At 36.8% G+C, this 26,717-nt stretch overlaps 1 protein-coding gene across 1 annotated transcript; it reads right to left on the bottom strand.

Moving 5' to 3' along the window:
• Nucleotides 1-2,884: 2,884 nt before the first annotated feature.
• Nucleotides 2,885-23,486, bottom strand: LOC113234058 (puromycin-sensitive aminopeptidase). Its single transcript, XM_026469294.1, has 12 exons — nucleotides 23,112-23,486; nucleotides 22,075-23,036; nucleotides 20,728-20,917; nucleotides 18,795-18,908; nucleotides 17,574-17,708; nucleotides 15,131-15,223; nucleotides 8,964-9,113; nucleotides 8,182-8,459; nucleotides 7,617-7,836; nucleotides 6,075-6,197; nucleotides 4,310-4,534; nucleotides 2,885-3,665 (listed from the first exon to the last, which is right to left on the bottom strand). Exons 1-11 carry the CDS (start codon nucleotides 23,475-23,477, stop codon nucleotides 4,322-4,324), a joined length of 2,844 nt encoding a protein of 947 aa, XP_026325079.1. The 5' UTR covers nucleotides 23,478-23,486; the 3' UTR covers nucleotides 2,885-3,665; nucleotides 4,310-4,321.
• Nucleotides 23,487-26,717: the final 3,231 nt, after the last annotated feature.

Genomic DNA, 26,717 nt, shown 5'->3' with positions numbered 1-26,717 from the left:
GATATTATCTTTATTACAGTAAATACAGAATATTTTTGGAATATACGGAGACGTACACACAGGTCAGTGGTTGGCGCTGTACTATTTCAGCTTTCTAATTTGTAATTTCAGTGCAAACGAGAGTTGATATTTATAAGTGATTTATCACTGATGAGTTACCAGGAATGTATGGCCCTTATTTCGTCTCTATTTCTGGTTATATACGATGAATATAAATGACAATCATATTTCACATAACTTCATTAATTCATAATAAATATGAAACTAAAATCAATCAGTCGATATTTCTAGTCAAGATTTGGATGTTTTTTACGTAATGATATACGATTTTTTTATTCATTTATATGATTTTTTTACAATCGACAGCTAATTTTAAATATTGTTTTAATTTGTCGGAAAACCGTCCGAAAGGAGTATTGAGCGTTTGCGTGTGGTTAATTGATTTTGAAAAAGACAAAGTGGTCAGCAATTTCCGTTATACGGTTATAACAACGTAAATTTAGCTTCAGTTAGTATACCTACTGTCGCAGATTTAACTTGGCTTCTGATACAATCTAAAATAAAATTGAAACAGCCTGGTGCCATGGTACGTATGTAGCGTGAAAGTTGCTTGTCACGTTGGCTTTTTCTTTCTTCTAATTAAGTAACAGAATTGTATGATTTCCATTCTCTTGTTTGCTTTATTTACCCTATATAGAATTAAGAATTCTTCACGCTTATGAATAGTCACTAGAGTCCTAAGATAGAAAACAGGCAGCTGAAAAATTTCATATTAAATAGAAATAGAATGGTACCTCAAGCATGAGTTATGTCTATAGCTAAAGTAGAGCTAGCTAGCGCTAGAGGCCTCTTAAAATATTTGCAAACAAATATTAGTTCCTCTTGTGACCGCCAGGAGCGTTTCACAATTGGACATTAAAAAAAATATTTGAGCGCTAACAACTATCAACACCGTTAACTCATAATAGAGGTACAAATAATAAAATTTTAAAGCACAAAAAGCCTTAGTGGAAACACTCAGGGCCTATAATCTGTTTGTAGGGGGAATACCTACATTTGTACAATAAAAGCAACCAAGAGTATATTGCCTTGTAGACCTACTATTTGTAAGATATTGTAAAGTGATTCGCGATCATTGGAAGACTCTTAGTATTGAACTTTGAAGCTGACAAATCACACTTGATACTTGTCATATAGCGGAATTTCAAAGAAATAATATCTTCTACTGTGAACACGAACAGTGACGTCAGAGATGTAGCTCTTTCATTTCAGAGTCGAAAAGAAATTTGCCAACGTATTATAAATTTTTGTTTGTTGTCTTGTGATTGAATCATTTCCTTTAACAATTAGTCCTATAACCATAAACTTAAGGGTCACTAACGTTTGTCCCGTGATGGTCTAACCCTTTCTTTCGTATTACAGTAACTTGTATGAATATTTTTGAAGAATGTTGTTTGTCATATTCTGATAATTTCCTTGGATATTGTATGGATATTACTAACTACCTAATTAAGGTAATAAATAAATTTGTAAGTATTAAAGTTAAACATTGTATTGGTTTCCAGTTGCCTTTCACTCTAGAATGTATTATATCATCGGTGGTGTATACCTAATGCATTGAAATAACACAATTTGTCAATTTTGTCGGAGCTCGGAACCACTTAATTTTATATTTCGCGAAACCATGGATGATATAAGGAGTTCCAATTTTTTGTATATAGAATAATAATAAATCGTCGAGAAGTGTAATATTAATGTGTAATTATAAATTTAATATTGTTAAAGAGATCTGACTTCTCCATTGCTGCAAGTGGTTGTAAATGAAGCAATACACTGTTAAGACTTACGAATTTCTTATTTTCATATTTGTGACTTACTTTTTCGTGGTGAGTTGTATTTGCTCATTGCTAAGCTTATAAAGTGTGTATTATAAATACCTCAAATATTTTTGTACAGCTTCTAAGAAGCTTGTTCAATGGCGAACATGTCAAATTATGTAGGGTATGTGTACGTACGTATGATACTTATTATATAGTTATTTAAAAATGCTAATGAGAAATAGTTTTCTTTCATGTTCACGTAAATTGCTACTTTTCTGTTTACTGTGCAAGATAAGACTCCTTTTTATCGCTTCATGGGAAACAACAGTAATCGTATAAGAAACTATTACCTATGCCAGCCGACATGTTCGCCATTGTATGGGCTTATTAAATCAAAACTATGGACCTTCTTTCCTGTCGGATAATTTTAGCAAATATTTTATTGGTGTAATATTTAATTTGTGTAATTTATGTGAGATGTTCCCTGTAGTTCCTTCGAGATCCTTTCAAGTAATATATTTGTTCTTTCTCTGTAGTTGTTGTACAAGAGTTGAAGGCACTCTAAGTTAATACTAATAGCTACAGAGAAAACAGCTCAGTAGCATCCCAAAGGAATGTTAAAAGAACTGTGTTAATTTTCCGATCCGATATATGTGAATGCACCCGCCGCTAGGTAATATTTGGCAAAGTTTGTAATGTCTGTGTTCTAGTATTATGTATTTATAATAGTCCAATTTCGACACCCCATTGTACAATACTAAGTGAGATGTTATAGTGCAATATAGATGTACTGTTTTATTATTTAGTTTTATTTATCGAGAACTTATGAAATAACAATAACGGTTGAAATTTTTTCAGGCTGAAGAGATTCACAGCGATTTTAATTATGTTTAAGAGTCATTAACTAAGTGTCACCTATAAAACAGCTTGTGATCAAAACCAAATCGAGACCGGGACCCATGTATCGTTCAGTTGCGGCAAAGGCGACCTCGATAGGCACTGAATGTGTTAAGAGTCAGAAAAGCCCAAAAGTTGGAGAAAAACAACAAAATACTTTTTGTACAATTTATTCCGATAACACAGTCTTACAACAAATGGGCGATGACAACAAAAGACACTATTAATGATGGTAACTTCACATTACAGACCAATCACAATTTTGACTCGACTTGCATGAAGCAATCGCAATATATTATTGCAGTTTTGAAACGTTAGATATTTTACGACGAAACAGTTAAGTGTCAGCAAGCTTACAGAAAGAGACATTATACCCTTTTAAATGAAAACAAAAATTAATGCACTCAGCACCAAAATTACTTCACTCGTAATATTATCTAACATAAATTAATAATAATATTTATACACATTTACACAATAGGCCTGTACTTTATAGCTTCTTCGAATCGTAAGCACTATAATATACTTTAGCAAAGTAATAACGCGCCCTTGTGGAATAAGGAGGGCACGGAGTTCCGAGGGTAAAACTACAAGGCTAAATAATTTGTAACAACATCGACTCCTAAATGTAACTGTGTAGAGAAACTAGGTTTTAAAAACATCACAGTTTAACGGTACCGAGCAAACTACTAAACAATTTTACCGTTGTTGCACTCTGTACTCATTGAGATTTTAATGACCTTCAGTGTCCCGACGGGACTCAAAAATGCACTGTGTAGTGTCATAAATATGAAGAGTAAATTATAATACAATATATCCCGTATAAATTTACAATAAGAATGTCATTGAAAATAAATAAAGCTCGTAAAAGTAGCCGATAGCTACACCAACTCCGGATGAAACATAACAGTGGATTTCGTTGTAGTTTCAGTCTTGTGTCATTTGGTCCTGTAAACAATGAATTGTACACGTGAACAAATACAGCTTTTAACATTGTCGTCATGACATATAACCTTTAATAATTTCTTGTAAAAAAAGATAAGTCTCAGAATTCATGGAGTATAGTTATCTCTAAAAAATTTATCTCGATGTGTAGCCTATATTTGTATTTAATACCTAATTCAATCATACATTTCTATAGCAAATATTAATATTACACTTGTTATAATTAACAAACTAGATTTAAGTCCAATTTGCTATACCCTGTCAGGGCAGAGTTCATGTGATACTATTATTTACTCATAACAACTGTATTTATGTTTATACACACATATATAACAATTTATACATAATATATAACAAGTTTATACATAACAACTGTATATGGTTGTAATAAACGATACTTTATTCTAAAAAAAACTACGATGTATCGGTTTACACGTTTATGTCTACGTGAGGAAACATACGTGGAATAATACGTTGCATGATATGATTCCACCTACGTTCTTCCGCCACCGCTTTACAATATTGAAGGAAATCTACCCAGTCGTTATAGTTCTATACTTTTGCACTAAAATTTTTCCGAACCTCTGAATGAAAAGCCATGAAATACATGGTTGAATTTTGGTAGATGCGGCACTAACAAGACTCACCGGTGGGTGACATCAATGATAGGGCTGCAAATAGGTCGTGGTGGAGGCGAGGTCGCGACGTAGCCAGGCGGCGTTAAGGCGCACGGTCTCCAAAGCTTGCTGCACGGAGCGCTCGGTGCCCGGCGATGGGTGTGTGCGGAAGAACTCCTCGATCTCCTGCGCGCTTGATTCTGATGCGAAATTCTCAGTCGTCGATTTCACCAACCGGGATAAGAGGAACCCACCCTGCGAATAATGGTTCAGTTAGTTACGTAGTAGGCATAAGATCAAAAGTAGCTAGATTAGACGAGGGTCCATACAAGGACATTTGCGAATTTAATAACCGAAAGTTGTACAAGTGGAGAATAGTAATCGGCCTAACCTACTGGTAGACAGGTGCGACAATACACACTTATGTAGTTACTTGTGTCGCAAGTGTGTAATAATCATCAGCAAAGGAATTTTTAAATCAATTTGGTAGACCTAGGCTCAAATTACATTGCGGCGGAACGGAATGGAATGGAAACGTCAATTTCGCCTCGCTGCGCCAGAAGGAGCGGGCGGTCCGAACATTCCAGCGACCGCGCCTTGAGGCTGTAATATTTCGTCGACGTTTGACATTACACTGCGCCTGTCTGATTCGCCAGGCGTCGCCGACGGCAGCTGCGGAATGCGTGAGCATTCTCAAGCATGCGCGAGAATTCCGCGGAAGACGCGCGTGATTTTTGGCTCGTATCTAATTACGTTATTGACCATCATTACGCTATGCACAATATCGTTACAAAAATTCGCTTCCATACCGTTCCGCCGCAATATTGAGCCTTAGTTCACTTCTAGAAACGCAAGTAACAAAAAGTAAGTAAGTAAGTAAGTGGCAAAAGCGCATAAGGTAAAGTAAAGACGTGTACTTCAGTGTCTTTCTGAGTACTAGAGTGAAGCTTTATTGCAATCGCTGTAATCCGCCAATTTTGAAAACCGATTCATTTGAGAGTACGGCGGTGTTGGTCTATGTTTAATGTGAGCGTGGTGAAATTACAGGCACTTGTACATGGAACTTGTCAACTTATGTCTCAGGGTGACAGGCGCAGTGGCAATGCCCCTCGGGTCTTTGCGATTTAACAATTTAAAGCTCTGAGTGGCTCTGCAACTGTTATCAACAGACGTGTAGCTTACCATCACGCACACGACTTATTCGTCCCGTCACTTGATATTGTAAAAAAATCAAGATTTAAACAGTGAGCTAGCTAACTATCTTAGCTACGGATTCATAAGGCTTCGTCGCGTTCGAAGTGGTTTGTCATAGTCCTATATGCAAAAGATTTTGCATGCCCCAATCCAAACATTAATGTTTAATCTAAACAAGTTATGAACATAACTTTTTATATTATCTATTTTTAACAAACTTCAAAAAAAGGAGCAGGTTCTCAATTCGACTGTATGTTTTTTTTTTATGTATGCCACGCGATGACTCCGGCGACCGAAGTTGATGACTCTTTTTTTGTTGGACAAGGGTACTTCTGTAGTGGTTCCATTTAAATTTGAAGAAAATATTCCACCTCTAAGGGTGGCTAACTAAGGGATGAATGCTTTTTAAGGTTGGTTTTTTACTTTTAATACTTTACACAATCGCAATTTATTTTCTTTAAGCTCAATTATACTACCACTTATACCACAGGATCGATCATACCACATTAATGTGTCAGTAGAAAACACAGGTTTTAATAGAAAGGCCTCGTCATAAAGACTGGGATTTTTAAACTAAGATGCATTATGGTGGAAAGTTTGCCTGATAGCGGTCCATGAACTCCTGCCAATGGTCTTTAAAGAACTGCCAAGCAAGGTCGCGCCCGTTGCGGCTCACCGCCACCGACACGATCACGAAAACCGTGTCTTGAGCACGCACTTCGTCCTGCAAACAACAGACACTGTAGTTTGTGTAGGTCCTTCAAGTGGTCAATGACGTATCACTGAAAAAAAATGTAAAATTATTATGTTTTAATGTAAATCGGGTATATATATATATATATATATATATATATAAAACAACGTTCTGAAGCGTGTCGGACAAGCCTTTGATAGTGTTCAGTATACGTTATGTATTTCGATTTAAAATAATCATATTAGTCGAAATTCGTTACGCATCAGTGTATTACGATTTTGACAGCGAATATTTCGATATTAGGAGGGTTTAACTATAGTAAAATAAGATAATTAGAACAACTCCCGCCTGTTCGGTGCGAAAATGCCTACAATTTTCTTGGAGCGTAGGGTTGTCATATTATTATTTTATGTGTACCTACAAGTTGCCAACATAATTTGAAGAAATTAAGGTGTTCACCACCATATTTTTATTAGCAGTAGAGCGCCTTGTGATAGTTCGTTCAGGGAACCTTACCTATTTCTGCCGCCAAGCGGTAATGTGAGCATTACTGCGTTCCGGTTTCGAAGTGTAAGAATGCCGGTGAAATTACAGGCACATGGGACTTATCAACTTATGTCTCACGGTGTCGGGCGCAGTGGTAGTGCCTCTCAGAGCTTTGTGATTCAAAGCTCCGAGTAGCACTGCAACTGTTATGGACAGGCGTGTAGCTTTCCATCAGGCGCACGTCTTGTTCGTCCCGTCACTTAGTATTGCAAAAAAAATATAAAAAAAATTCTTGTACTATATGGAAATAACTTTTGTTAAATGCAGTACGTATTGCTATTTTTACACCAGGATCGCGGTTTGGTATCTCGTTAATGGTTATGAATAGAAATTAAATGCTGAACATTCTGAATTTGAGGCACACTTGTTCAAACAACCGCAAAACAATAATAAACACGTCTATTATTTTATGTAATTTTTAAACGCCGAGCGAACGCTTCAATTCTATGATGAATGACGCGTGCGACCCGCGCTGTGCATTGCGAGTGCACCGCGAGATTATGCAAATGTGTGCGTCCGTACACGACTCACGGCGGGTGCGCTGCTACGTTTGTATGAAGTTATCAATCTTATCTTATTATACTATTGTTTAACTTAGGCTATGGGATCCAGTAAGAGAGACGCGATCACTAGAAGAGTTCCTTATTAACGTCTTAAACAGTTCCTTACTAACGTCTTAAACAATTCCTTATTATCGTCTTAAAGTGTACGTATCTTTTCTCTTAACTTGACCTCGCACATAGTGCGTGTTCATAGAATTATGTATTATGCCATGGTAATAGCTGCGAGACTCGTGGAATATGCTTGCAGATCGCAGGTTGAGTTTGCTGGTCTAGAGAGGTTTTGTTTGTTTTGTTTAGAGGTAGTCAGAATAGACTGATATCGTTCGTTGGTTTTACTCACTGAAATAGCAAAATTGAGCACTTTTTCAAGCAACCCAACGTTTTTGACAGCACCAAGAGCTCGGCTGATACGATCCTTTTCTTCGTGCAGGTCTGCGGCGCGGTACAACTCAAGAAACCGTTTGAAAGTGGCTTCGTCCGCGTCGGCTAGCACTGCGCGGTAGCATGCTGATCGTAGGTCGGCGGGTAGAGTGCTTTGCCCCGATATGTGTCTTTCGAAACTAGGAAATATAACAATTAAATTAGCTCATGGTATGCTAAGGAATTGTACAAAATTGGTAAATATATATATTAATAATAATTTACTCAATTGCATTGAAAAGGAAAATACGTCACTGAAATTACACACGTGCGTTTGTAGTTTTATCAGCGTTTTATGCTTATAAATTGCAATAAGTTTCAACTTGTCATGTTTGACAGTGATTGCGCGTGGAAATTTTAACGCGTTGTTTCGCTTCATTTCTCACCATCATTTAATAATACAATGTTTTCCTCCTCTACCCAAATAACTTAAGTACTTCAAATGTAAACAAATTACAAAGACTTCATTGACAATAAAATCTTACCGGATTTTAGCTTCCTTTATCGTTTCAGGGTCCTCAAATCCAATCATTTTGTTAAGGGTCAGGCTCCTTAGCAATGTATCAAGATGACTCTCCTTTTCTTCAGCATCCCAGCCAAGACGCTTGGTAACATTACTAAACAGCTTACGCCCGTAATTCTTAAGCGGCTTGTCCAATGCGGTATGGGAAAATATAGCCGTCAACTTGGACATGCAGTTGGATATGGACGACCATACAGTGAAGTTGGATTCGTTACTGAATGCTTCCATCAGTTTTAAAGACTGTAATAGTAGTAATTCAATTATTACTTCCTTGCAATACAAATTTAAATAATAAAACCAAATAAGATCCGACAACAAGCACAATATAGAAAAATTCGTGAGGTCCGCTGTTTTGTTCCGTGGCTTAGTTGGCATAGAGTCTGGCACGGTTTGCTAGAAGACGTCGGTTTAAATCTGGCCGGATCGAAGGAATTTTTTCATTAATAATTATAAGAAACTAGTGGTATAATTTCATAAAAAAATAATTGAATATCAATTCAATAAATAATTTAATTTAAAAAATTGTTAATTTTGTTCTCTTACTATGCTATTACCTTTTATGTTACGTTGTATGTTTATTATCTATAAAATTTGGACTTTAGAGTTCAAAGACGTTTAAAAAGTTATCTAGCCTTTAGTAACAGTTCTTCACATCAGTATGTCAGTCTGTGTGTCAATACTAGGTTCTTTATAAATGAATACAATAAAACTTAAAATTCACAGAATCTGATAACAGAAATTAACCTCAGCAGTATAAGTATGTCCAGCCTGTACAAGCGCGAAACAGTCGTCCAGTAAGCCGAGTCGGTCGAGCGGCGGCAACGTCGCGTCACGGATGGCAGTGACCAGCTGCGATAGCATCAGCGGCGGATAACGGGTGCGATAGTATCCCACCTGTTCGGAAAGGTCAACAGTTATTATGTAACAGATCATTAATTGCAAGATAAACTAAGAACCGAGATGTGTAATAATTCTGGCAAAACCCAAATGGGCTCATTTTTCACAAAGGACTGTGGGTTCGTCACAAAAATTTACTGTTATTAATGGCCCGGCTACATGGGCCAGCTTAATTGCGTGTGAATATGCGTTTGTTGTAAGTCATGAGGAAGCGAGGTACCGCATTTTACACAATACACACGTATTGATTTGAGCATGTTAACTCAGGACGAATCAGGACATTTAAAGCCGGTTTTTCACTTTTTTTTTACACACACACACACTCATAGTGCCACACTAGGGAAACCTTGTATCACTGAGGCTACGGACACACACGTAGACAACCACAAATTACACCCAAACTCACGAGACATTGAAATGTAGGGTATACGAATATTTCTCCCGACACGGGAATCGAACCCGGGACCTCTTCGCAGTCTGTTATGGTAACCATTCGGCCACAGAGGCAGTTACAGTTACTATATGAGTACTCTCTATGACATACGCTACTTATAGCATGTAAAGATGTGATCCGAGTGAACTCGGGCGTCGCGTCGGTATCCGATCAAAGTGGACTCGAGCGCAGTTCTGTTTTAATTTTATAAAAACAAATGGCGCCTACTAAGAAAACTTGGAATGAACTATGAGGCACTATGAGGATTTAAACGTGTTTTTATCTTCCTCTTCACGACTAAATTTTTTTGAAGCACCTAGTTGGTCACCTCTTAAAATCCATATTATGGTTCAAAATTTTCTATTGCTTTGTTTTTTTCCTTTTCAAGAATTTGTACTTCAGCCATTATAACATATTTGCTACAACTCTTATACCTCGCAGCAGAAGGTCAGTCGTCACCATCTTGATTGTGCAAGGAGACAAATGCTACTTGCACGCTGATGAACTCGTAACGTGTAAACCAAGATTAAACCGGTTACTGGAAAAGCATTTATTTAGCGATGAAAACCTGAATCTTTGTTGTCATCAAAAACGCCTACTAGATTTTTGTATGAGCATTTGTAACTACATGATTTTTAATTTTTTTCTTTATATTATATTAAAGGGGGGTTTGTCCACATCCTCTTTCAACTCACACAATTACATATATACAAAACATAAATAATTCAGTTTTCATTCAGGGTTGGTTTTCTTTACACTAATCTAATCGCCGTGAAATCGACAATTTGATTGTTAATATTCACATCTCTTGTTTCGCTGAAGTCGTAACATAAATAACATACCACTATTATATACAAACATAAAGCTACAACTTTTAGGGCGCGTTCAAATTAGCCGCTGTTAACGCTGCAGCCGCACGGCACGGCTAATTTGAACGCGCCCTTAACTCACTGATAGAAATAGAACGCATACTTGCCGATATGGTGGAAAAAATATATTTATACCGTAAATGGCCGAAAAAAAAACTGATATATCTTAAATCGGTCCAATTCGGGAATCGAACCCGGAACCATCTCATCAAGCGCCCTTAGTACTGTAATACATGCAGGTTAGGTTTGTATTTAGAAATGTATAAATAATAGAGGGTTGATGTTAAAACGGACATCTAGGAGTTCTGGAACAGGCTTCGAAATTGAATACACGCTTGAATATCTTTATTTATGAATATAATCATCGTTTTATATTTAAAAAGTACCTCTACGCAAACCCAAGCTATGTTTCCATTATAGTACTAACCGCTGTGCTACCGAGGAGCATAAGCACTCCCCGAAATCTAAACCTGACCACACGCCCCAGGCCGGGTACAGGGCTCGTCTACAATATACACCGCCGTAAAGTTGCCTACTTATCGGTATTCTACGTTTCTTTGTATAATGACTAAGCGACGAGACGAACAAGTCGTGCGCCTGATAGTAAGCGACACGCCTGTCCATTACAATTGCCCTCAAAGCTTTATTTATTTATGAAGCTACACCAACAGCATACATTGTAGAACTTAAAAACTAATTTACATGACCCATAAGTGTTGCCAATTATAGCATATCACTGAACAAATGGCATGACGTGACATAGTGAGTTTAGGGTTCATTGAATGCTAATGTAAATTCAAAAAGTAACAATAATAAAAATTAAAAATTTTAAAAGAAAAAAAAAATTACTTCTAATAATATTTGTAAAATTGCAGCAAAATACATTCCAAATTAAAAATTAAAATGATGATAGATATCAAATAGTACAAAGCTACATAATTTTTTTATGTTATATTTAACAACAGAAAATTTGGTAACAGCTATGGTGGACAAATTACTCTTCTAGTATGCCGCTTAAACAAATGCATAGTATTCGCGAAAATGTCAATGTATGAAAGACTTGTTGCACGTTGTTGTAAGGCGTGAAACGATCTCGTTCTGGCCATAGTTCGTACGACTTGGTGGAACGCAAAAAACTTTAAATCACAAAGATCTGAGGGGCACCGCCACAGGGCCTGACACTAAGACATAAGTTGACAATTCAAAGTACCAAATGACTACTGTACCAGGCGGCGTGATGTGCCCTTGTTAGCAACTGTGCCTTCACGCACTGAACAGTACCGACGCCCCTTCCCCGTGCGACTACACTCCTCAACTCCGTACTCGCAGCATCACCGCAGTGTGATCTGTTTGTGACAGGGATAGCGAGACTGATGACTGAATGGAAGGATTTTACTGACAATAATAATTTAAGTTTAGATTAGTAACGATATGTTTTGTTTTAAATTTTTATCGTTAATTATGGTTGATTTTGATTTTGTTTTGTTGTTGTTTTTAAATTAATGTGTCTTTTTTTTGTTAGTGAATAAATAAATAAATAAATGTGCTTGTAATTTCACCAGCACTACTGCTTGGAGGCAGAAACAGGTATGGTGGCAGTACTTCCCTGGACGAATTCTTTCACAATGAGCCCTACTGCTACTACTAGATCACGAAGTTTGCGATGGAATGGCATAATTTAATTCCGTGTTCCTCTTTCCATCAACGGGGGACTAGACGTAGGCTGTGGTTCTATGTTGTGGATATGCCAAGGATTCGCACGAAGCGTTTCGCTTCCTCATTTATATAGTGAACGACTAAGGATTGAAATTCGCTGCCTGCAAACTTATTCCCCGAACGCGATAATTTGGGCCTTTTCAAGGCGAGAATGAATAAAATTATTTGAAGCACCTTGGTCACGTCTTAAAATCCATTTAAAAGGCATTATTTAGGTGTACCCACGTGTTACATAGTCGTCATCGTCGACCTCGTCGTCACTTTCCATCGGATGAGATGGAGACCAAATGAGCACTTTTTATGTATAAAAAAAATTACGACTTTTTTATGATACTACGTGATAGGACAAACAAATCGTGCGCTTTATGGTAAGCGACACGCCTGTCAGTAACTACAAGTCTTACTTTTGTAACAGTAAAGCTCTTAGTGAAAAACTTCGTCCAGAGAAGTACAGTCACCATACTTATTTCTTCCGAACATCGGGCGATAGCCGCCGGATGCCTCAGGGTCCTGTACTGTCCGCAACCCTCTTTCTGCTGTATATAAATATGTTAATTCCAGGTGCTTTTGGGTATGTTGATGACAGCACAGTTGTAGACAGAGACTTGACCAATGCAAGGGTCAGTGGAGAATAAATGCAGTTTTATCGAGAGTCCATGGTTAGTCGTTTGAATTTGACACTTAGGCAGTCGCCGATTTGGGCAATGCCAATCTTGTCAAATTTAATGCTACCAAAACGCAGGCGTGACTTTTCTCCACAAACTAGTCCTTTTCACCTGAATTCGACTTTTCGTGATATATCCATACCGATAGCCGACCGTCTTCACCTACTTGGAATGGACCTGTCGTCCCATCTGAACTTCGGCCGATACATTGAACTCCAATGGCCAAAAATGAGGGCATGCTTTCCAAGGTGAGGCGTTACTTCACACTGGGGCAGTTGCTTCAGCTGTACCCACAGCACAAGTCCGGTCGTGTATGGAGTACACGTACTGCCACTTATGGGATGGCTCTGCTAAATACCAACTGGCTACCTTGGGTTCAATAGACAAGCGTGTCAAGAGGCTTATAGGGGACTCGGAATTAATAGAGGCGAAGCTGCAGAGCCTTGAACGTCGCCGTAGAGTTGCCTGCTTATCGGTATTTTCCAGGATATATCACGGAGAGTGCGATGGAATTGTATAATTTGATTCCGGATTCCCCTTTCCATCATCTGGGGACTAGACGTGGGCTGGGGTTCCACCCCTATGTTGTGGATATTCCCAGGATTCACACGAAGCGTTTGGAGTGGAATTCCCAGGCTGCAGACTTGTTCCCCGAACGCTATAACTTGGATCTTTTCAAAGCGAGAGTGAATAGGCATATAGGTGTGCATGCTACGTCCTCGATCTCATCCTCACTTTAAACCAGTTGAGATAGAGGTAATAATGGTGCTCTCTCAAATGTACGGGCACACGGGACTTATCAATTTCATGTATAAGGGCGACGGATGCACTAGCGGTGCCCCTCTGATCTTTGCGATTTACAGCTCCGAGTGGCAATGCAACTGTTAGGGCACGTTCCCATTATGTCGTGACGTTTTATTTATCGTTGGACGACTGTCGCGCTAGCCTGTTCCCATATCACGACTATCTGTCGTGGCTGTGTCGTGGACGATTATTTTATCGTTGAACGACTGTCGAGTCTAGCTGTTCCCACTAGATCGTGACGACAATTTCTCGTTTCACGGTAGCCGCCTTGTCGTTTGCACGACAGAGTTGTTTGATGCACTGCAATTGTTCCTATGTTCTTTTGGAAGCCAATAGTGTGTTTTCGCTCCCGTGTGAAATGGATGAAGATGAAATTATAATAATGTATACTTTTTTAAAAGGCGGAAGAGGAAGCAAACGAAGAAAAAAGTTTTGGGTACATGCAATGTTATTAAAAAGAATTCCGTTAGGATTATGTTAAACGTTTATAGATGAACTGAAAAGTGATGAGAGACAATTTAGGCACTATTTAAGAATTTAATATTTTGTAATAATATGTATAATTAAATTTGAACAAAACTCAATTCACTACAAATATTTAGTTGTAAATAGGTTTTGTCCTCGATTTCGGGCATGAATGGGTTTAGACCATCTCTGGCTACGACCCAACGCTATGCGCAACTGCAAAGCAAGCCAAGGGTACGGGAGACGATAAATAAATCGTGACGACAATAGTAGTTGCGACTATCTGTCGTCATGTTTTTATCGTGACGTTTTATTTATCGTCGGACGACTGTCGTTCTAAACTCTTCCCATTGCCACGACAGTTTGTCGTCGTAACGATAAAAAAATCGTGAACGACAGTTAATCGTGTCGTTCTATATGTCAAAAACTTCATTTAAATATACAAGCCACGACACTGTAAACTGCAAACTATCTGTCGTTACGACATAGTGGGAACGCGCCCTTATACGTAGGCGTGCTGCTAACCGCCAAGCACCGGACCTGTTCTTGCCTTTATTAAAAAAAATACGATATTCGGTTACATATTGAGCATAAAATTAATTTAATTTTTGTTACTTCGAAATTTTACAATTGACTATTAGATCAGTCTGTGGTAGGAATTTCTCTTACATGGTCTTGAAAATTAAGATTAGTAAAAATTAACCTATTTCATTTTGCCCCTCAATTGTTAGTATTGACTTTTGATCACAAATTTCGTATTATAAGTAAAAAAAATACATGTTAAAATTCCTCAACATGACAAGATTCCAAATACAATGGCACATATTATATAGATCGTGATAAAATGTAGCGTCAAACCGACAGAATGATCTGCTTGCTCTCTCTTGAAACACGTATGTAGTTATGGAATGAATTCATCATTAAACGTAATATTTTTGTAACTGAGTACTGCGTGCTTTGAATGCTTGTTCACCTAGTCCACCTCCGTAGCACAGGCAAATCACAAATCCACTTGTCAGTCACCCTTTATATCAATTAAATTACTCATTATAAACTACTCACAGTGCCAGGGTTGAGCTTCACCCAGGAGTCCTCGCTGACATTCTCCAGTACAACTTCCTGAGTCCTCTTCTCCAGAACAGTAGAGTAGGCAATCTGTGTACAAAAATCCATATGCTGAACAATCTCTGCAAAAGGAATTTGTGGTTTCCGGCGTGGAATACTAGGTGGGTCGTCCACAATGCGTAATGTCGATTGAAACAAACTGACTACAAATTATAATGTCTCTGGTAACAAATCATCCTTAATCAGAAAAGGACTGAAAATTCTCCAAAACAAAATAAAAAAACGAAGCTCGTGATATATGTTGAGGAATGCGAATGAGACGACAAAATAGGTGTAATTGTCAGGTACTGTCACATTTAATTATTATTGTTTGAAAATTACCATTATTTATAAAAACATTCTGAATTGTATTATAATGCAGATAATGAAATTGTAAACGACGTTACACGTATAATTTGCTACGTCTACATAACACTTTATAAAATAACTTCTCACATTCTATATGTATTTACTATATTATTATAAGCATATAGTTTAAATAAATTTCAACTTTATTTCAGTATATTAAGGACTGTTCAAACCATAACATATTCTCAATAGGACACCTTAATTTTCTTGGATTAATATAATAACAATAAATTAACACTAGTTCATACACGTCCAATTAACGTTAACAATAGTAAGCTCATGGGTAAATTATTTTCATGTTATTTTCTCAGATAGTCACTACGTTTGGAGACAGTACCTTTTCAATTGTGGACGATTTGTTCTCATGACGTTCACCATCGTTTTCAATTTGTTTACATTGACATGTTGCATTGCTGTCGTCCTGATCAAAAACAGGGTTATTATAACTATCAGTTGCCGATACTTAGGTGTTAGGTTTGTTACATATTCTTGGGAAGCAATTTTAGTTGTCAGGATAGTACAAATATACAGTGTGAGATAAGACTTTATGAAGGTGAAAGCAACCTTGTCAGCATCATATACACGTAGCGCTTCGGCACGAGATGTTAAAGATAACCTAAGGACACCGTTATTCGAAACAGTGATATATTTCCGGTATTACTAGTGTCTCATCTTTTCTCGTGATACCACTCAAGGTAACATCTCTTATTGTTTATCTTTACAGGAAATACAAAAACTAGCTCAATGCTAGCAAACTTTTGACACAATATTCATACCAGCTGGAAATGTCGCTATGATTAAATTGATAAGATAAAAATTTTGTGTCATATATGCAGCCTGAATAATATATAACAACAAATCAATATTTATCTACGATCCTGTGTTGTTGTACGTCATATCACGAGTATTGCATTATGTACCTATATCAATTTTATTTATTAGCAAATATCGTACTTGACAACTAACATAATATTATCTCAAAAATTGCGTTATATTTTATCTCAAAATTGCGATATATTAATAATTTATCTCCCAAATACGATTTAATTTCAAAGTGACAGGACAACACTGTCACTTTGAAATTAAATAGCTAATATTAATATGACTTAAACCAATTTTGAGATAATACTATGTTAGTCGTCATGTGCGTATGTTAGGCTGCCACCAGATGAACGAAGGATAACGTCTGCAGTTAATGCGTGCAGTCGTGATCAACTGCATGCAGTCGAGACTTCTAGCTGTTGACATTCTTGAGAGTGAAATATGCTTTTTTTGTGTCTCAATTATACTTGAGCTTTAATATCAACTGCCAAAGGAAACGATTACTTAAAGTATCTAATCTCAACTTAATGGTAAAACAAAAACATAATAGTTTACACATTTTCTCGGGGAATTTATATCATTTGCAGAATTCTTAAAATATATTTTTTTACAATGGCACTTTTGGTTACATATTTTTGATCGCAAATTCCACCGCAGAGTACTTGCAGTCGCAGATTGCGGACGTAGATTTTTTGGGAAATAAAATTGAGGATTTGGATAGTGATGTGTTTGTTTCCTCAATAAAAATAAAGTCAGGGTTTGGAATCGTAAATATTGTGAATACAGTGATAAACTACAAGTAACATCTTCCACTTCGACATCAACAAATACACTAAACTCCTGAAATAGGCGCACGGCGGTAACCGTTTGAAATCAGTGTCGACTGCATGCAGTTGTACATATATTATCGACTACGCGCATGCAGTCCGTCCAGTAGCAGCCTCAGCTGCTAAACTACACAAGACTCGTCCGCCGCCGCGTAACTCCGTTTTTGGACGAAGTTCCTTTCATACTCTCCAAGCCCAATATCGGATAATTACAGCTTAAAATATACTTTATGGACATTTTTTTAGTTACACAGTAAAGGTATGTCTGTCATATAATTATTTCTAGTAATCCATTTTTTGTGTCTACTCAAAAGTTTTATAAATGGCGGTTATTCGTCCATCCACTCTTTTAGTACTGTAGTGCTTTTTTCATTAAATCTTACCTTATTAGGCTGTTCTTGCGTGGAAATAGTTATAGGAATCATCCACAAAGTCTCATCGCCTTGAGTGCCATCTGCACAGAACTTTTGCTGGGTCAGCGTAAGCACGCGGTTGACGCCCTTTTGTTCTGATTGTACCTACAATGGAAACAATTCACATTAGTATCCAATACTAAAATTGCAAACAATAGTGAGTTGGCTTTAAATTATCAAACAATCGCCTGTTAAACATTTATTATCAGTTCCAACCTGTTCATAATGACGTCATTGGTAAATTAACAGAACACTTAAGGCGGATGGCTAATTATACTTTATATACTTCGCGTAACACTCGACTACACTTGTATATTTAGACAATCCACTGCCAGCAGAATGCAAAGATATTGTTGAAAATAACTTACTATTTTCAACAATATCTTTGCATATAATGTGATATGTCTAAATCATCTAATTTGTTTTGATATTTAGACAATAAAATACATTTATTATAATTATTAGAAGCAGTCATTTCCCATGGAATAGAGGCCATAGCTATTATTCAATCATATCCTTTTCTTAGTCTTTGTAGATTACTTAAGATCGTTGGTTTTAATAGAAATATCCATGGTTTTAACCTACACCAATCGAGGTTTCCAAACTTAAACAATTTGTGAATTTGCAACCCACTTTGGACAATGACTTAAACTTCTTATGTATGATACGTATTTCACATAAAGTATACATAAAATGGTTTATAAATGTAGTAGGTACTCAAACATGACATATGTTTTTAAATCAGCTGTAACTCTCGAGAATGCTGTGAACACTTGTAACTGTCAATGTATATCAGATAGGAAAAGAAATGCGCACTGTGCTTGCTGTGAGTGTGACCTTAATAAACATATAAAAAAATAAGTAAACAAAACAAAATTATAATATTAATTGACGGTACAAACAAGTCGTGCGCCTCATGGTAAGCTACACACCTGTCAATAACAGTTGCAGTGCCACTCAGAGCTTTAAATTACAAAGATCTGAGGGGCACTGCCACTGCGCCCGTCATCCTGAGACATAAGTTGACGAGTCCCATGTGCCTGTAATTTCACCAGCATCCTTACCCTTCAATACCGGAACACAGTAATGCTAACATTAGCTCAGAAAATGGAATATTTTTTTCAGCACTTTGATAAAATTACATCACAGAAAAGTTTGAAAATAAATTATTGGGTACAGAAAAGAGCTCACCTCGACAACAGGAAAGCCCATCTGTTTAGTCCACGTTGACATTACAGCACCGACCGGCTTGTTCGAAGCTTCCTCAAGCGCCGCCCACAGGTCCTCGGTATAAGTGTTCTTATACTAAAAAGAAACACAAACAATGAACACTACTCATACAATGTGACAACTTTATAAAATCATCAATCGAGGAGAAGCAAAAATAAATCTACAAGAAATTACTTCAATCAAATGAAGATAGCGAATGTTCTTCAAGTACGTGTAAGACAAATAAGCCAAGTGCTATCACTGGGATGTGGTTGTGGTAGGTATAGAAAGTCGATAGGGAACATGTTCCTCACTATATTTTGACTATTATACAAATTCTATTCTACTACAAGTGTTTTGTTAAAACACTTGTGATGGAATTCTTTATGTAAGTTCTTAAGCCACATAAAGTATTTTCAGGAGCATTATTGCAAAACAACCTCATATTATTTAATGCAATTGTAATTTTCAATGTAGTCAAATACATTCATAGCATGTTATTATACACATTTACAGACGCCGGTTACATATTTATTCTGCTATTATTTTTGTCAAGCAGATAAGGCGTATCAAGTTGGTTATTAATATACAATAAAAATTATATTGTAATTGTAACAATTGAAACATGACGTATATGGCAATATACTTGAATACATAAACTGGCTTGCTGTGAATACAAATATAATAATAACGCGCACACGCTATAACCCCGCACTAGGGAAACCCTATATCGCGGGTGCCATGGACACATACATAGACAACCACAAATTACACCCAAACTCACGAAAGAAATAAATGTAGACCATACAAACACTTCTCCCGGCCCGGGAATCGAACCCGGAACCTCTGCGATGGCAGTGTGACATAGTAACCGTTCAATCGACCATGGAGGAAGTTAAATAAAATATATATTAGAATAAAAATATAAAAAAATATATATTAATAACATAATATTACATCAAAAATAAGAAAGAAAACCTCTGCTTTTGTACTCTGTAGAGGTCCCTAGTAAAACTTGGATTAGTTTTGGTGTCTTAATATCAAGTTCTTGCATCTTTATGTTTGCTCGTTTAGGGTTCTTATGGGTTAGGATATGAAAATGCTGCCAGAACCGAATTGGTTAGCGTTTCCGAGCTGGGTCGCAATTATGGTAAGAGCTAAATATTTAATGCTGTGCTTTAAACAAACAAAGTAAAACTAATGTACCTAAAAGTTTAATGGGTGCTTGGTTTAAAGGAGTTTAAATTTTTATAGTAAATCCAAGAATTATTGGATTTACTGACAGATATCAGATAATCATTAATTATAACAGTTTTACTTAATGTGTTGAACAGTATGTTAAGTTTCATTTGAGTAGCAAGCATATTTTAGTGTATCAATTTTTTTTGCTACTAGATATAATATTCTGTTCAAAAAGTAACGATTTTCTCAAACAAACGTTGCTTGTAATTTAAATACCAATTTTTCTAATTAGCTACTTATTCTTACAAGATGAACTATTGTAACACCTTGGCCGAGCATAAAATATTCTTGTTAACACATATAATGCACTTACTATTTTATACATTGCATAATGCATGTTCAGCATTCTATAGAATACCGGGTTATATACATTGCTGGTAACATATAACATAAATTATACTAAATCAATGTACATTTCTTATTATGTAATTTTGTCTATGACGTATTATAAGACATAGACGAAATTAGACATTCTTGTTTTTCAAAAAACTTTCACTCTTAGGTAATAATTATCAGTCAGACAGACTTTGAGATGTCTGATGTTAGGAACAAACTAACAAAATATCAAATAATGTTTTCCTTTTATATTTTTTCTTCTGCATTTGTATAGAAGAAAAATTTTACTGAGTTTCTCGTTTAAAGATGCACTGAAGCAACAAACTATGAGTCTTACCTGATGTCTAGTAAGATAAATATTCATTCCTTTACGGAAGTCATCATCTCCAATGTATTTGTGCAACATGCGGATGACAGAGGCTCCCTTGTTGTAAGAAATATCATCAAATATTTCATCTATCTCTGATGGGTGACCTACAGGCACTTCTATGGGATGAGAGTTTTTCAAGCAATCTAACTCTAGAGCCCTGAAATATGTACATAATTTTGGCTAAGAAGGTAGACTTTATTTATATATCCACTATATTGCTGAACTTAAAAAATATAACAAATTTGTGCTAAGCATTGGTGTTAAAAATCAATATTTGCATCACCACTTCACAATTAAAAATTTGCCTGCAATGCACATGACACGGTTGAACACAACACTTCAAAATGCACAAGGTAGCACAAAATGTGAACCTTCAAAATTGGTCTTTGTAAAACAGTTCATAACTACAGTTTATAAAAATATGAATAATAAAACTTAAGAAATTTACTCTTGTGTATACATGCTGAGTTATTACATATTATGCTGTTGTACTTTATTAGCATTTTATGTAAACAATGCAATTTCAAAACACCCAGCAATGTACAAAAAATATGTGCTGGCAAAATCAATACCTCTCACGTAAGTTGTTGTAAGTCAAAATACCATATTTTGCTATTTAACTTAAATAATATATAAATATCCATTTTATGTATGTAATAGCTTCCATGTTTGAAATTAAAAAAAATCACTAAGTGATTTTTATACTTTTAAATATGGCACCCATAATACATATAAAATAATACATGTTTGTCCATGTTTGAAATTAAAAAATTACTAAGTGATTTTTATACTTTTAAATATGGCACCCATAATACATATAAAAAAATACAAATACAAATACTTTTACCACATGCAAAATAGGCGCCTTGACGTCGAGTAGCAGACACCAGCTCGTTACACCAAGTACCAAGTACATATAAAAAAGAATATATTTAAGTTAAAAAGCAAAAAATGGTATTTTGTCTACAACAACTTATGTGAGAGGTATTGAAATATTTTTCACCATCAGCAAATATATGTAACTATCAAACAAAACATAACATCTTCATGTGGAACTATTACTGTAGGAAATTGAATTCAATGCACTTTTTTATAAGATTGCATTATGCATGTGCATGACTTTCTACTTTGGAAAAGTTTACTCACACATGGCAAAGTGCCAAAAATGTTTTCTTGTCATACTCAAAAACAATGCATGAGTTGCAAATTAAATATGTTGCATGATCATACTATACAATTATGACTTTTTTTGAGGTGTTATAGACATTTTGAGTAATAGAATTAATGAATGTATTGTATAGTCCATAAACATACCTGATGTAGGTTTCAGTCACAAATTGGGTCCAAATATCATACTCAGGGAAGAGATGGTTGACACAAAGAAATTCTACAAATGATGCATAACCCTCATTGAGCCAGAGATGAGTCCACCATTCCATAGTGACTAGGTTCCCAAACCATTGGTGAGCCAACTCATGACCAACCACAAGAGCTATCCACTGCCTCCTCACAGCTGATGTATGCTCTTCATCAACAAGCAAACAAGTTTCTCTATAAGTTACCAATCCCCAGTTTTCCATTGCTCCTGCAGAAAAGTCTGCTATAGCGATCAAATCAATTTTGGGCAGAGGATAGGCAATATCAAAGTACTCTTTGTAATAAGGCAGCACTTTAGCAGCCACTTCCAGAGCAAACAAACCCTGTTTGCTCTTCCCGACTGGAGTATAAACACGAACTAATACCCCATCTCGAGACTTCTTCTCAACATAATCATATTCTCCAACTACTACAGCAACTAAATAGGTGGACATCACTGGAGTCGTATCAAATTTCACAAATCTCTTGGCACCACTGATCTTCTCATCTTTAACAGGCATGTTGGAGAGTGCTACTCGATCTGCTGGCACTTCCAGTGATATGTCAAAGGTGGCTTTAATGGCAGGCTCATCCCAGCACGGGAAACAACGGCGCGCGTCTGTCGCCTCGAATTGAGTGACGGCAGCGTATCGTTCCTCTCCACTAGGCGTAACGTACTTGCTACGGTAGAGGCCCTTCATCTTGTCGTTAATCTCGCCAGTAAACTCGCAAAGCAGTGTCGCCTCCCCGACCGGCAGCGGCTGCTGAAACTTGATGGTAGCAGTCTCATCGCCCGTATTAAGTTGCACCTCCGACGGAATCTTTGCAGCTTCCGACCGCCCATCGTTATACAAAAGCTTCACATTCTTCAAATCTAAGTCCAAAGCGTTCACCACTATTTCGTTAGATGTGTTCACAACCTGAAAGTGAATGCGACTTTAGCGCGTCACATGGAAACGAGATATTCGCAACGATATGATGAAATTTCCTCTTACCGATACTTTCACTGCCGTTTTCCCCGTAAACGTGAATTTTTCCAAATTAGGAACTAATTGGAGCTCATAGTGTTTGGGTATGACATTTTTTGGAAGCCGCTGAAACTGTTTGCTTTCGGGCATTGTCACTTTTTCTTTCAAGATCGTAAATGTGGGACGCGCAGCAGAGAAATACCGTAATGACCGAGTGACAGAGTGAACTCGCGCTCCAACCGCGCCGATACGAGCCCCCCGCGCGCGTCTGGGCCCCCACTCCGAATAACGGGATTCGCTACGTAATAACTTATAATGGCGACCGAAATGTGTACTGTTTGCAGTCCGCAATGCTAATGAATTACCTATGACGCGAAGCAGCGGCACCGTCATGGAATGCGGTGAATGACGTTATATCAAAAGTGAAAGTTTTACGATACAGAATTGTAATTTGTAGAATCTATAAGGTTAGGAAATTGTGAGGTTATATGTTATGTTGACAGTAAAACGTCAAGATATTTTTTTTTAGTTTTCTTCTCACTCACATTTGGTTGGGTAGGCAAAGGTTCTACCATACAGCCTTTTCATAAATTATTAGTATTTTTTTCCTTGTTGAGTGTCATATATAGCATTATCTAACCAATTTAATTCCTACAGTCAACGGATACGTCTAGACAGAGTAATCGTGCAGGATATGCAAGGCGAGGAAGAGACACCCAAGCCCGAGCTGCCATACACTCGCTCGGGCTCGAGTTTGCATTTTCAAAAAAATTATATTTTTCCAGATATTTTTCCAATATTTGTCCTAATTTTCCATATTTGTCGTTGACACCTGTCAAAAGTTAAAATTACTGAAAGAAAACGATGGAGCCATTAAAAAGGGTTTTTTCCGCTATTAAATAAATAACGCACACACTCAACATAGCCCCGCACTAGGGAAACCCTGTGTCGCGGGTGCCATGGACACACACATAGACAACCACAAATTACACCCAAACTCACGAGAGAAATAATTGTAGGCCATACAACTATTTCTCCCGGCCCGGGAATCGAACCTGAGACCTCTGCGTGGCAATCCGGCATGGTATCCGTTCGGCTACGGAGGCAGTTAAAATACTATTGTGAAATCATTTTAAATCTCGTTTTTCTTTCGGTCGAGTATTACTTATTTGACAATAATTGTTTCGGACGGAGAACGGGAGTTGTCCCCCAGATACTTCTCAATGAAAACCTGGAAATATTACATAGGTGTTAATCAACAAATTGACAACGCTAATGAAAGTTGTGAGATTAATTATTACAAAACCGTCCTCTAAAACGGTAATTTGAAATTTACTTAGCCAAAACGTGTGGATATTAACATAGATTGAAATCCAACTCTATGCCGCTTACCATAAGAACGGCTCAAATTACAGTCAAGATCACGTCAACCTTGACACTTTGTATGCACTTATTTGTTCTTTTATTTTTTTCCATCCTGTAAGGTTCTTATAAATCTTAAGTGTTAAGCTTGACGTGCTCTTGACGTACCGAAAGATTGTATAATGAAACTTAACGAATTGTTACAAATATCAAACGAACTTATAGAGTATGTATACTATTCAATGAGGAAGACAATATTTATTTTTATTAATTTTCCTTTATTAAAAAAGTGCCATTATGAGATTAATTATTACAAACCTGTCCTCCAAAAGGGTCATTTTAAATTTACAAAGCCAAAACGTGACAACATTGACATAGTACCAAAAGATTGTATAATGAAACAAAGAATTGTTACAACTATCAAACGAACCTTAAGAGTTCGTATCATTCAATGAATAAGACACTTTTTGATGTTAATTTTTTTATTAATTTCCCTTTAGTAAAAAAGTGCCATTCTTTTTCCTTTATTAATTTCTTCTTACTTAAATATTTCTGTAAGTGGTTAAGTTTACAAACATAATTATTTTATTGTTTTTTTTTTAAATAAAACATAAAACAAGGTATTAAAAACAGTGCATAATTTTTACGAATAAAAGACATGCCCTGTTAGACTACTGGTTTTTCCATCCTTTGGTCCTGATGAAACTCAACGACAAAGTCCTGAGTCTAAGGTCTTGACGAAACAATTTATTGACAATTTCGTGACATATATTTTAAAACGACCCATTTAATTTTCGTATTCGAATGATGCTAATGGTCATTCATAGTATTATTAATCCACAGATTCCATGAAGCATTTCTGCTCGAAATCACCTAGCCCTCTCTGACATATGGTAAATACCGTGAATGTGACGGGGACAGGGCGGTTTTGATGTGATTTGGACATGATGAATTACCTGTGAGGTTCCGAATATTTCCAACCTAATAATCATTCGACTCGTGCATCCATCTAATGGTAGGGGCATTAGCGTAAACATTCTACTCGAGTCGAATGATTGTGCTTGTATTTAGACTTAGGGGAATGATTTGCCTATTCGAATAACTAGAATTATTAACATTCAAAGTCGTGCATCGCTACTCACACCCTTTTAGGCGTCATTCGAAAGAGCGCTTATAAAGCGTAGCGTTAAAAGCGCTGGTGTTTTTTTACCGTTCCGAATATTTGTGTTCATATGAACGTTAAAAAAACATTGTGAATCAAACTCGTTGCGGTGTGCACGTAAATTATGAATTCAAAATGATTGGCAATAGCCATTTGTGTTACGAGAAGGCAGAAAAGGAAAAAAAATCATATTGGGGTAAAATTATCTAAGATATTTAAAAGTGTAAAAGTGTCGCTGGAAGTTTTGAGGCTTTATCCCTATAACTTTTGTAATTATTACCGAATGTTGATAAGCACATTCGATGCCTGCATCGTGAGCCCCACAAGTACCCTCGTCATTGCACATGGCGCGCAAGACAACTACACGTGCGAATGTGCGAACTGACTGCTGAGCCGGCATTTTTTTAACTCCCCGTCAGAACAAAAACACGTAGTTTAGTTTGCTCAATTCAGTTTAACGTCCAACGCTCAACGTCGAAAATCCGACAGTGCTTGATAAAAATGCGCGTGTTAAAACCGTCTTCGTGTGAATAAACACGTGGATATCAATTTGTCTCACTTCAACGTTTTTTTAACGCCCGTTGAAAAAACGCTAGTGCGAATCAATCGTATTGCCGAACTGTACTCAATGCTCAAGTCAGGGTTTGGGTATGATTTCTAGTGCTTGAAATCATACTAGAATGCGTCTCTATGAATGAAGTATACGGGTCGGCGCGGGGCGGGTACCGAATAGAGATGGGTCGTCGACGCGTTTTCCGTTAACGAAACGCAACCGTTCATCGTCGACGATCAACTAGTCGGTCAACTAGTTAAATTCGTCGACTAGTCGATCATTCAACTTAAGTTGGTTTTCGTTCGTGAGACGAGTTTAACTGAATCAACTAAAGTAACTTTTGAGAATATGAACTATTGTTTTAGAAATTAATTTATTTCCAATGTTTAACATGAGCGTGGCTATTGACGCTTTTAACATACTGCAATAGAGATTAATGCCGACAGATTCAAGGGCATTGCGCCACAACGGGCAACGTTTGTCTGTGTAAGTCTATGTATAATTCGACTGAGTTCGCGCGTCGTCTCGTGACGCAGAGCGTTGATTAACGCGTGGA

Source organism: Hyposmocoma kahamanoa, unplaced genomic scaffold (genome assembly GCF_003589595.1).
Source record: "Hyposmocoma kahamanoa isolate Upper Pololo Valley unplaced genomic scaffold, ASM358959v1 81, whole genome shotgun sequence".
NCBI classification, from domain to species: domain Eukaryota; kingdom Metazoa; phylum Arthropoda; class Insecta; order Lepidoptera; family Cosmopterigidae; genus Hyposmocoma; species Hyposmocoma kahamanoa.
This window is presented reverse-complemented; position numbering and strand designations above follow the sequence as displayed.